The sequence below is a fragment of the Dromaius novaehollandiae genome, chromosome 2 (genome assembly GCF_036370855.1).
Source record: "Dromaius novaehollandiae isolate bDroNov1 chromosome 2, bDroNov1.hap1, whole genome shotgun sequence".
NCBI lineage: Eukaryota > Metazoa > Chordata > Aves > Casuariiformes > Dromaiidae > Dromaius > Dromaius novaehollandiae.
In genome coordinates this window covers 28,015,578-28,027,881 of record NC_088099.1, presented here as the reverse complement: position 1 = coordinate 28,027,881, position 12,304 = coordinate 28,015,578, and the positions used below count along the sequence as shown (strand labels likewise).

The window sequence follows — 12,304 nt, the reverse complement described above, 5'->3', positions numbered from 1 at the left end:
TTTAATCATCATTAGATGAAGAACATACTGGCAGCCTCAGTGCAGGAGCAGCAGTGGAACTCATCACAAGGTTATGTAGTTAACCTGGATGCAGTGAATCGGGCCTGGCAGCCCTCATAACTCACCATCTTTCTCTTACAATTTTGCCAGAAACCAAACTACAGCTATCTGGGACAATGGTCACAAGCAACAAGGAAGGGTCTAGCAAGCATAGATGGTACCAGTCTTTATTTTGGACTTAATGATCTTAAAGCATTGCTTAATTAAGCTTCATCTTGTTTGTGGATTGAGGATTCTTTTATCTGCTTGCAGGTGGTGGCAATACTAGTAGAAAATAACATTTATGATGCAGCTGTTGGGGATACACAGTCTGGGTTAAGGATGCTTCCCATCCAGCTTAAGGGCAGAATATTTGGCCTAGATTCTGCCAGATGTAAATCCACTGAAGTGACTAGACAAATTGGAGAGTCTGGGCCTTTTGTTGCTCCCTAATTTAATGCTTTGCTAAAATAGAATAAATAAAAATAAATACTAAAGATACATTAAATGTGTTCAGCACAAGGCCTGCTGTATTTTGAATCTATGAAATGGCCACTGCAATTACAACTAATCTATACCTGAGTATAAAATAATAAAATGTTCTACATATCAAAACTAATGCAGCTGTCTTTAAACCACAAAAAAACATGGACTAACAGCAATGTGAAGGTAGCCTATTTTTACATGGTCATAACAAACAACTGCATGCTACATTTTATCCCCACATTAAGAAAATGGCCATTCTCTTTCCTTGCTCTATTTTTTTTTATTATTTCTTTTTACATAATAATAGACTGTAAGTGGGATCCAGTCTGAGGTCCATGTATCACACTATTTTGCCTAACAGCTGGGATTAAAATAATCTTCAGCACTAAGCAGAAGGAAAGAAAAAGTGGGCAAGGCTCTAAGACATGCAGCAGCTGTCCAGTCGTGCTTACAATTTATTATTACTTCTGGAATGACCAACAAATAAGTAGGAGAGTGAGGACTCGATACAAATTCTAATAAAGATTCAGGATTTCTCGTTTTATTGCATTCGTTGTCTAACAACAATAATACTCATTGGCAAGAAATTTATTTACACTAACAAATTAACTTTAAACCACAAGGCTTTTCTTGTTTGTATTGAAACTGTAAGAAAACAAAGGGCCACCATGTTTTTTTTTTTTATTTCGATGCCTCCAAATAACTAAATATTAAAGAATGTTGTTTTTTGGGAAAACTCAACAATCTAGAGAAGTTCATATTAACCAAGCACAAGAGAACAAGCTCAGACATGGCACTACTGTGTCTTCCATGCAGATGGTTAGACAGCAAGATGTACAAACAAAAACTTCAGAATAACATGCACTTCATATACATTTGAGCTCTAAAATAAAAAAAAAGAAGCACAACGACCTCCTCCTATCATATAAAGAGAAACAAGAAGCCAATTTTTACAGTGAGCACAGTGCATTTTAGTCTTTTAGCTGCCTGGTCTTCTAGCAATATTTGTAACACTTCTCAGTTACCAGTGAGTTACCATTGCAACACAACTGGAATATACATACGCAGTAGTTAAGACAGCAAATGTGTAAGGGAGAGTACATGTAGTTAGAAGAGCGGTTCACTGTGCATTCCCCATTTTAGAATGGCCTGTTTATTTGTTACGGTTGATGCCCTGTGCTCCCTGCTTCCTTTGAACTCTCCATCGCTGGGGCCTGAGCCTGCTCCGCTGGTGTCACAGTCATCCATGGCACCAGCCTAAGGCTCCTTGGTTATTCAGCTGGGACTCATCTGAGCTGCTGGCCCTCCTCATCTCATCTCCTCAGTCTGGAGGGGAAAAAAAAAAACCAAAAAACAAACAAAAAAAACCCTTCCCAACTCAGAAGAGCGGGTTTCATAAACCAAACGACCACTTCCCAAGAGTCCAAACTTCCGAAGAAAGAGGCAGCACCCAGCACTAAAGCCAAATCTTCCACTAGGGCACACCTTTTGAGTCATTACCCAATGCCGATACAAAGGTACCAGTCCCACTGCCAGTCAGTGACAGAAAACTCATTTTATGAGGAGGAATTGGAGGGCTCAATGTCATAGCTGTGGTGTCACAGCTTTGAAAAAAAAAATCACACAGTTTTACAGATGGAAAGGAACAGAATTAAAATACATACAGGAGGTTAACCAAAAGGACTGTGCAACTTGCAAATGACCTACAGTCAACTGGGCTCATTGGATAGGTCACTTCCGATACCACTTGCAATCCTGCTCAATAACGAGCTGCCCAAAACACTCCAACAAAAATCAAAGTTAGGCTTACAAAATACATAAAAAAAAAATTTCCTAAAATACTAACACTCTAATAAATCAATCCTGCCAAAAAACAAAGAGAGGACAACATGGAGAAAGACACACAGAAGACAATTCTGTATATGGTTTTAACAAAACTTTAAAATCTTCTGATCTGTCAAATACATAAAACATTACAAAAAAACAGTGAGTAACGCTGTCAGCACAGCTAAGGGGGAGCACGCTGGCGAGACCAATTGCTAGCGCTTAGCTCTTCTGAGTTTCTTCGTAGTATCAGGACCCTTTGATGTGTAGCTTATGTGCCTACAGCCCTGTAACTCACAGTTACCCACATACTCACTGCTACTAATCTCAATGCAGTGTAAATCTGTATGAAAATCTGTGTATGTACAAATGTATGCACACACACAAAACCAGCTGTATTTATTTAAAGACTCAAGCCACAAACCCCACCACTTAAACATTTTCCTTTCTAGAAAGACTGATTTATTTCATTATTCTCAGTCACTAATTTAACAAAACTAAACCAAAACCATCTAACTGCTTTGTGCACTTTGCCCGTTTCAACTGTTAAAGACTTATAAGTTAATCAAACATGTGCCTGCTTTTTTCAAACATCCATTTCTTTCAGTGTTTAAGGACCACAGCACAGGTTTCCTGAGGTTTTAAAGTGAGGGAGAGCATGGAATGAGGGAAGTGCTGCTAAAAGGGCCCAGCCCCTCTATCACTACATTTGATGATGTTGCAGGGCAAGAAGCCACACCTAAAAAAAAAAGAGCAACATCAGGTTTCGTTTTCTCTTTGACATGACAATATTCTCTATCTGTAAATACACTACTAAGAAATTAACACATGACTTTATTCTTGCAAACCTTCCTTAAACTCCAGCAGTAACAAACAGTACAGACTGCACTGCAAATTTTCAAAGAACAACAGCTGAATGTGTGCAAACTTTTTTTGGTGTTGTGAGGGTACCCAGAATGGTACTTCTTGGCCATACACAGTTATGGATCAGCCTTCCTACAGCAGGGCTGGATTCTGCACTACTAATAAACGTGGGATTTCTTTCACTGACTTTAAGTGGAAACCAATTCATCCTCAAACATCAGTACGCAACATTGCCCACCTCTTACCTAACAGCCTGTGGGCCAGGAGGTGAAGGTGAAGCAGCTCAAGAGGTTGCGGTTGCTTTGATGCAGCTGAAGTATTAGGACCCCGCATTGCTCAGGGTCAAGCATCTCTGAATGTCAGGGAGAGTCAAGGGCTGGCAAGCTGCCGAGGAAGGCTGCACAGTAATTCTTGTATAAACTCAGTTCTTGTTGCATCCCTGCAGCAGACTAGAGTCATGGCACAACAGATGTCTTTGCAAAAAAAAAAAAAAAAAAAAAAAAAAAAAAAAAAAAAAAGAAAAAAAACTGCAAAAGCATTTGTGTACACTGAGATACAAACATTTCCTAGCTCTGTTCAGCACTTCGTTATGGGCTTTTGTTCCACTGTTTTATGCTAACCTATGATCTAGAACAGGCTCTGCTAACAGAGACTCCCACCAGAGCTGCTCAGATGGGTGGGTGAAATGCAAGCACCAGTGAGCAATGCTACTGTGCACTGCACAGAACAGGTTGGGCTCCTCGCTCCCCCATCCCAATCTGCCCAGGCAGACTGAAACCTAATTAGGAGTTTTAATGCTCATGATGCATGGCTGCAGGCAGCTACCCACAGCAAAATGCTCAGCAGAAGTGAATAATGTCAGTATGTTTGGCAGATTTGGACAGAGCAAAGAGCCACCACTCTCTTCAGAATCTCAATGCAAACACTAGCTTTTTTAGGGCTAAAATAACCAGCAATGTTACATCTTTTATTTTCTATTTTTTCAAAGTCCCATTTCCTATTAACTCTCCTTTCTTCACTGCAGCTCATCTCTTCACCCTGTCATAAGCTAGATAGATGTATGTACACATGGCAGTAACTCAACCATATGAGCAGAACCACAATTTACAAAAGTGGCTACCAGCTGTAACAGGGGAAGTCAACACTGACAGCCAGCTAGGATCAGTGAGGCGCGCAGCTGGCACAGATGCATGGCTAGAAGAGTAGAAACACCGAGCTGCCTGGACAGAGGTTTAAAGGCAGCTATAAGAGACCAGTCAGCATATGCAAAACTGCTTTAACTCCAAAAACAAAGATGCAGAAGTAGCTTACTGATACATTTGCAGGTGAGCTGAAAGTCTTTCCAGACATTTAGCATGGGATGTTTGCTTCTTCTTTTTACCCTGAAACACACATTAGTCTGACTTAGTATTTTTTACAGGAAGTTTTAAATTGAGAATGATGAGAGACATCCATATCTTCTGTTTCATACGTCATTTCAGAATATAAGGGGAAAAAACGCAACACAACTTTAAAGATCTTATGGAACAGTAATAAAGGTCTTAAACTGCACTGGTCTTTACATGTGTAATCCAGTGACATTTCTGTATGTCCCAAAACTGAGTTGCTATACTTAACAAAAGGAACCACATAAATCTCTTTTATCAATCACAGAAGGAAGAGTGAAACTCTTGACATCATTGCTTGGTTTGCTCTGTTTTCAGGTGTTAATTGATATGCATTTTATGCTTTTATTTTAAATCTAAGTTACCGTTTTAAGTTAGTTTTTTTAAAAAAAAATCAGAGAATAACAAAGTAACATTACTACAAAACAATAAAAAAACCCTGAATACTTGAAGGACTTAAGTCAAATTAGTTATTCTGCAGAATCAGAACCTGATTTACAAATAGATTAACGAGGCACTGTTCTAAGCAGCAAGAAAGAAAACTCAACGTATAATGCCAAGCAGTCTGCTCAGGTTTCTAAGAAAATGAAGAAAATAAAATAGGGACACTTCCTTAGATTATTACATACAATCACTTAAAACATTACTGTAATGTAAACATAACTTAAAGAGAAAATCATCATTGAATGCATTTATCAACTTTGTATTTAAAATATTAAATTTCCAGTTTCTTCCAGATAACTTCTCTTGCTTGTATATAAATCTATAACCTCCTAAAATAACTGAATGCTAGTTTCACAGAGCCCCTATTACTCATTTGTATAGTTTTTCTCCTACAAAGAGTGCAGAAAGATTCACTTCAATACAGAATTTTCACTAACAGGTATATTTTTTTGCCACTGGTCTCTTTATCTCAAGAAAAATAGCACAAGTCTTTAGAAATATCAGGAAGTATCTTTTACCACAATTTCGTTTTTATATATGAATAAAGTATACATCAGAAATGTGCAGAAATTGGATGTGGAGGGAAAAATAAAGCTAATACTAAGCAGATCTGTTGTGTATTAGTTTTAAATGAACTAGGCTCTATCAGTTTACAGATCATTTTACATGTCAAAAAAACTACTACGATTAAACTGAAAACCTAACATTCCATATTAAGAAATTTAACTATAAACATTGCACCCCAACTGTCTCAAATCTCTGAGCTCCAGAGAGCTTTACAGGCAAAAATCTGAATGTCAAAGTGCAGAACGGAAGCCAAGCCCAACTAAAACAAAGATTTTCTTTAAAAGAATTCAATATTTGGAATGAATTTTTAGGTTGTCAATTTGTTAAGTTCAAGTTTCTGACTTTGCATCAACAGCTTAAACAATGTGCACGTTAGCATGACTGACTAGACGGAGACTGCAACTTCCAGAACGCATGAAAGGGAAGTGATGTTCCTAAACTATAAATGCTGCCACACAGTTAGCTTTGACTATAAAGTACCAAGGTAATACATTTAACTTCTCATTGTGGATACTTGCCTGCTGTCTTTCCATTCTTTTGAAGAAATACTGAGTATTTTAAGAGGCAGTAACATCATACAGTGCAAGATATACTGTTTGCTTCTGTCACAGTAAAAACTACACACTGGCTTCACCAATGGCCTCATATACCGGGAAAGCATGTAATACAGCCACCAGTTAAATCATCTAAACATTCTACAGTCTGTGCCTAAAAATTCAATTTTTGGTGGGGCTAAACACACTAATCAAAACAGTTAATATATGGCAGCTTTGGATTTAGTAACCTTCACCTCCATAGTAGCATTGACCTTAATAGCAATGTACTGAATTTTATTTTAACCAGGATCCCTCTTCTTCCGCTTCTTAAAGTGCACTTCTTTAAAAACTGAAAAGTCTTTAACAGACTCGAGTTTGATAAACATTTCCACTGATAGCTTCATAATAGCACAGCACAAAGCTTATTCTCCCAATGCTTATTGGAGAACAAATCTGCAGATGTGGTGCTTTCCTTGAAAAAACAGAGCAAAATAAATCCAGCTTCCTGTTCAAAATACATGAAAAAGAAAGCAGAGTGTGCTATAAGAAAGTTGCCTACACACACTGGGAGCACAATGAAATTTATACAGATCTGGTGTGCTCTAGATAGAAATTCACCCTTGCTCACATATCTAAAGGATAAATGTTATCCTCAGATTTCTGTGTAAACCCACACAATCATTTAAGGCTTTGCCTCCTTCCTGGATTAAACTATTGTACAATTAACAGAAAGAGTTTCACCTCCTGTCTTTTACCCAGGGGCAATACTGACTCTCCTGTCATTATATCCAGTGTATAAGAAGTCACTGAACAGTTGCATTTCCAGAGCAGCGTCACTTCAAGGTACCGATGCAAGATGAAACTTATTCCAGTAGACAGAACTGAGTATCAAAACACTGTAAAGAAGCCAAAATTCCAGCTAGAAAGTTCAGTCAGCTCTGTTGGAGAGAGAACAGCTCCTTTTACTCAGCTGAATAAACATTCACCAGTCATTCTGACTGGCCATCCTACTCAGCACACGTGAAGCAGTGGACCATGCTCCTCAGCATCTTGCTGGGTACTGAAGTGACCAAACACACACAGCTCAATAGAGAAGAGCAGTTTGGAAGGAAACACTGCCACACAAATATGAAATCTGTTAGCTGTCAACAACAACAAAACAAACTGAGGGTCTGGGGTTGTTTAGCATGGCAACAATAACGAGCGTGAACTGAATATGCAGGAAAATAAAACTACACAATATAAATTTCCCTACTCATTCTGTTTATAGCCCCATTTCTGTGTACATACTCTTGTGTAATGAATACAAGAAGGCTGAAGGGGCACTGGACTGGACGAGAGTTTCTCTTCCCTTGAAGTGCCTCCACATTACTAACATAGTAGTAGTTCTGCTTATCACTGCTCATTAGTGCCCTCTGTCGCATCTGATGAAGTCTTGTCTGTTCTCTTTGATTTCCTCTGCAGTTGCTCTTGTTCCTTCTTCCTAAGCTTTTCCCTTTGCTTTTCCATTTTCTCTTGAGCTTTGCGAGCTTTCTCCATGGATGTTTTCATTTCTTTTAGCTTCTTTTTAATGATTGCTCTGTCCTGGGAAGATGTCATACCAAGAGCCTGAGATGGGGGAAAACAAATTAAAAAAAGAAGCAGCATTTCATATGCTTTAATCTATCACCATTTTTTTCATATTCTAATATTAACTCTTCTTAAGTAGAAGACTATCACAACTAAGCAAATCTGAGATAGATTCAGACACATTACTGAAGTATAAGTAACATTATTTTATACTTCTGTAGTACTTTCCATACTTTCCACTTCTAGAATACGAAAGAATTACATCTCATTGTAACCAAAGTTTTACTATATTGATTTCATTGATCAAATGTGGCATAGAAAGATTAAACAATTTGACTGAAGTCTTCTAAGTCTACGCAGAAGATGACTTCCCAATTCCTACTGGTGTCCCTTGGTCAAAAGTCTTTTTACTCTTGTAAAAATCCTAGAGTGAATGAAATAGTCAGCATAAAATTTCATAATGGAAGGGTTCCCAACTTGAAACAGCAGACCTCTGACTTTCAGATGTGCTAAGCAGTCCACAACTCCTATCTGAAATTGTTATTGAGAAAAGCAGGCTCATATTTCCACTGCAATAAACGATATATACTTCATGTATCAAAACTGTATCTAGCTCTCACATTGCACAATTGCTGTCCAACTTAACCTCAGTATCACGGTAATCCATTTTTCAGTAGCTACTTCTGGTGTGTTTCTATTTACTATCTTCTATGAATCACTCTTGCAAAACAGAGCTGGATGAGAAATATGTGCATGCAAATACCCTTGTACATGCCGCTATATGATAAATGCATGCAAATGTGGATACATTATATACACCCAGAGTTTTCACAAAGCAAATACCCTCTGTTTCTGAGGCTTCCGAATCTAAACACATATGGGAATTTTGTGAAGTGATGCTGTGGCTACAGGCTCTGTGTTTATTATCCCAGTCTGTCATCATTCTATGCACAGGGCTTCTCTATTTTCTTGCAGAATTCTTACTTTCTTTAAAATCTGAAGTGATAATAAATAATACAGTTAGTCTTGAAGTCGAGACAGTCAATTACCTTGAGCTTACTCCCATCCAGTTGAAGGAGATGCTCCCCATTAATGTTTTGGGCACTGAATTCAGAAACATACTGTTCAAGGTTCAGGCTCATTAACCAGTGGGAAACCTGCTGCACGCTCCACTCCTGAACAGCACGATTCTGACAATGACTGTGTTTAGGAGACTGTCCATCATCAAGGATCTGTGACAAAAACATGCTGCATTATTATTAAAAGGGTAACACTGACTAGTAACAGCATTTTTCTGTACAAACCATCAGCATCAGAGCAGAGGTATCTGTATCATCTTTATACTGCTCTATTAACAATTTTGCACCATTATATTCCTCTGTATCCATCCAGTTTATCTAAGAATTGGTACAAAGTACCTACACAGTCTTCTATTTACAAATATTTATAAATTTATATATATTTGTCTATTTATAAATAGAAGAAGAAAAAGGAACTGTCATTCCTTTTAATCCAAACAGGGACTGAAACGGCTGTGTGGCACAATTCAATACAGGTATGCTCCCATTCCCTCTTGAGATTTTAATCCTTCAAGTTAGAGCATTTCTAAAGGATTCAGGGGATTCTGCATTCCACTTTCCAGGTGCATTCACAGATCTCTAGGGTGTGTTTAAGCTACAAGACATGAAATTCAGGGAAAAAAAAAGCCCTCAGAAAACCACTCTAAAGTTCAAAGTGATGACATAAAATAGCCAGTGAGACCATCTGTGGAAGACTATGAGACAACATAGAGGAACAGTAAAGAAAACACAGAGAACCCCCAGCCCTGGCCCTTTTCTGAACATGTTGTGCTGCTGAGAAAACTGCACAAAAACAGCATAAGGAGAGGCTGCTGGGGGCTCAGGGTGTTGTACAGCTGGTGGAGCCAGCCTGGTGTCCTCCACTCTGTCACTTCATTCCACCCAGGGGTATGCCAGAGGGGCCTGAAACAAAAGCTACTCTGTTCAACCTTTGGTCAGCAAGGCAGCTGCTACAGGCTGCAGCAGCTGTCCTACGCTAGAACAGCTTTTGCACTGGTTTAAATGATGCTGAGAGATGTTATTTTATAAGCTTCTGGCTGTCCATTTCTTAGGGATGGGGAAAAGACCCATCCAGCACTATCTTTTCCTTCTCTTAAAGCCAGCATGAGCTCAGTCCAGCTGTCGCTTGGCCCTGTGGATTTGGTCTGAAATGGACCCCTCTCACCTTCCAACATACCACAAAAAATGCAATTTGCTCTGGCCTTGAAAACTCTTAGCAGGAAGGAGAGGAGAACTGAAGACAGGGTGAGAGGAGCCAGTGACATCTGCACATTGTGCTTAAACGAGGGGATTTGCCACACAGCATAGTAAAACAAGAAATGTAAATCTGCAAATGAGACAATACATTGCCACGCCATGGTCACACAGTTCACCACAAACAGCTCACTAGTATCTCACCTCATCATCAATCATATCCAGGCTCTGAGTGAGGGAGCAACAAAGAAATGGAAAAGAAAAGCATTATAGAAACAAAATACAGAACATGTAACAGCATGTAAGAGTTCAGGCAAGGGCAGCACCAAGATTTGCAAACAGATATGGCTACTCAAAAACAAAGAGATTTCTTTAAAAAAAATTATTTCCAGAAGCAGAGAGGTTATGTTGAAAGCTCAACACACACATGATTTGGCAGCTAAGCCTGAGACTGTGCCAAAGAAAACCCCTTGAAGTTCCTGGTCTTGACACGCTGCCTTCAATGGGAACTTTGCTGATGCCTCTAACTGCAAGAGCAAAACCCCATTAATTAGAGGAGTACGAAGCCCAAGAACTGGGTTCCCCCCCCACCCTTTCCTTTTCATTCTTTTGTGTCTTCCAAGTAATTATGTCAGATCTGCCAGAGAAGTGGAAATGAAGGAGAAGTGCTTGCAACAATACACTCTCAAAGGTTAAAGAGCAACCCTAGTTTAACCCCCTGCAAGAGCAGTTGTGTAGGTTTCCACTGCAGCTCTTACTGGACACGCTGCCTCAATCAGAAGCTGCAGTTTGGCACACAGCAGAAGACAGAGAAGACACATTTACTTTTGTAGACCTGTTCAGACTTGGTATTTTAGAACTGACAAAGTAGAAGGCTGAACAAACAAGATGGAAGCATTTTCAAACTTTTAATTCAATACCACTAGAAATAGGGCATTGTCACAATAAAATACATAATACAATGGGAATAAAAAAATGGTAAGAGACTGAAATGTGTTGTCAAGATATTATTAATACTAAATAAATGATCACTTGGTTGTTTTCAGTAATTCAAACAATATACAGACTCCTGTCTACTACTGTACTGTGGTTCTTGTAAATGTCCGTCCTTTATTATCTGCAGCAAGTAATCTCTATAGAATAGTTGGTCTTGTAGACTTGCATTTTGGTAAGTGCAACAGGGGTTGCACAGAACAGCTGTCTTTATTTAAACCTATGCAAAACATGCAGGCAGCAATAGTAACAAACCTAAGTGTTACCAAAAAAAAAAAAAAAAAAAAAAAAAGCCAAAAGGTATTTCAAGTTCTTCCTCTCTAGAAAAAATGCTGGCTCAAACTGCAAGTAAATAATAATAAGTTCTTATTCAGTGCTTGTAGGAGAAAAAAGACACAGGTTTCCTGAGTCAATGGGACGCATCATCAGCTATTGTCAAACTCTGCAGCTTCGCTGACAGTTCAGCTACAAAGCTAATATTTTAGAGATACATTTTCAAAATATCATATTCAATTCAATTCAATTCTCTCACCCGTTTATAGGATTATGAAACCTTTTGCACGTTATCTATCACTGTTCAAACTAAAATCTAGTTTGAAAGAGCTGAATTCAGACCACTGGGTATAAGCAAAGCAAGCACAAAGAGAACACAAACTGGATTAATACATAAACATGCTAATCACTATATATACTTTCAGGTGTGGTAGTACACAAAAGATGCATGTACAGGCCATTATCATTTTAATATACCAGGGTAAATTTTAGTCTATGTGAAGGGGCCTCACATTTCAACTACATTTAGTCAACTATACTTTATCTTTATTATCTCAAAATTGTCTAAATTATGCCTATTTTAGTGTACATGTATACAGGTCCACATGTACATATTTAAAATGTAGGAAAAGTGTATTGAAATGTGTGAGGATACAGCACCTCGTAGGAAACTCAAAGCATTTTGCTTTCCTATGATAATACCATAGGAGCTTTATTTCAAATGATTATTACATGAAGAAAAACTACAGTCTCCCATTATGGGTTCTTCTCCTATTCTATTGCCTACCCCCCCCCCTTTTATTATTTGAGTAATTATCAAGAAAAATGGCACGAGAGAAAAAAAACTATTTTCCACCTTAAACAATTTCATCAGCATACCTCATCTGATGACAGTGCTAAGGAGTGCGAGAAACCCGGGGTTTTGGGTTCTGCTCCTAAACCACTCAAATCAGCTGAACTTGTGCTGCTAGGACTGAAGTCATCGTTGAATGTGAAATTCTGCAGAGAAAAAGATGAGTTAGAATGAACAAATGATCTCAGATGTGTATCT

The 12,304-nt window shown here is 38.5% G+C and overlaps 1 protein-coding gene across 3 annotated transcripts in view; it reads right to left on the bottom strand.

Annotated features, from left to right (window-relative positions):
• Positions 1 to 1,044: 1,044 nt before the first annotated feature.
• Positions 1,045 to 12,304, bottom strand: part of PPP1R9A (protein phosphatase 1 regulatory subunit 9A) — a 155,940-nt gene continuing 144,680 nt past the window's right edge. For 2 of the 3 annotated variants that reach the window (XM_064506082.1, XM_064506083.1), the window contains 3 exons: positions 12,133 to 12,252; positions 8,764 to 8,946; positions 1,045 to 7,753 (listed from right to left, as the gene is read on the bottom strand). In XM_064506082.1, the coding sequence (XP_064362152.1) occupies positions 7,541 to 7,753; positions 8,764 to 8,946; positions 12,133 to 12,252 (516 nt within the window). In that variant the 3' untranslated portion in view covers positions 1,045 to 7,540. Of the gene's footprint in view, positions 7,754 to 8,763; positions 8,947 to 10,191; positions 10,216 to 12,132; positions 12,253 to 12,304 lie in introns of all 3 variants that reach the window. The other variant, XM_064506081.1, reaches the window with a different exon arrangement.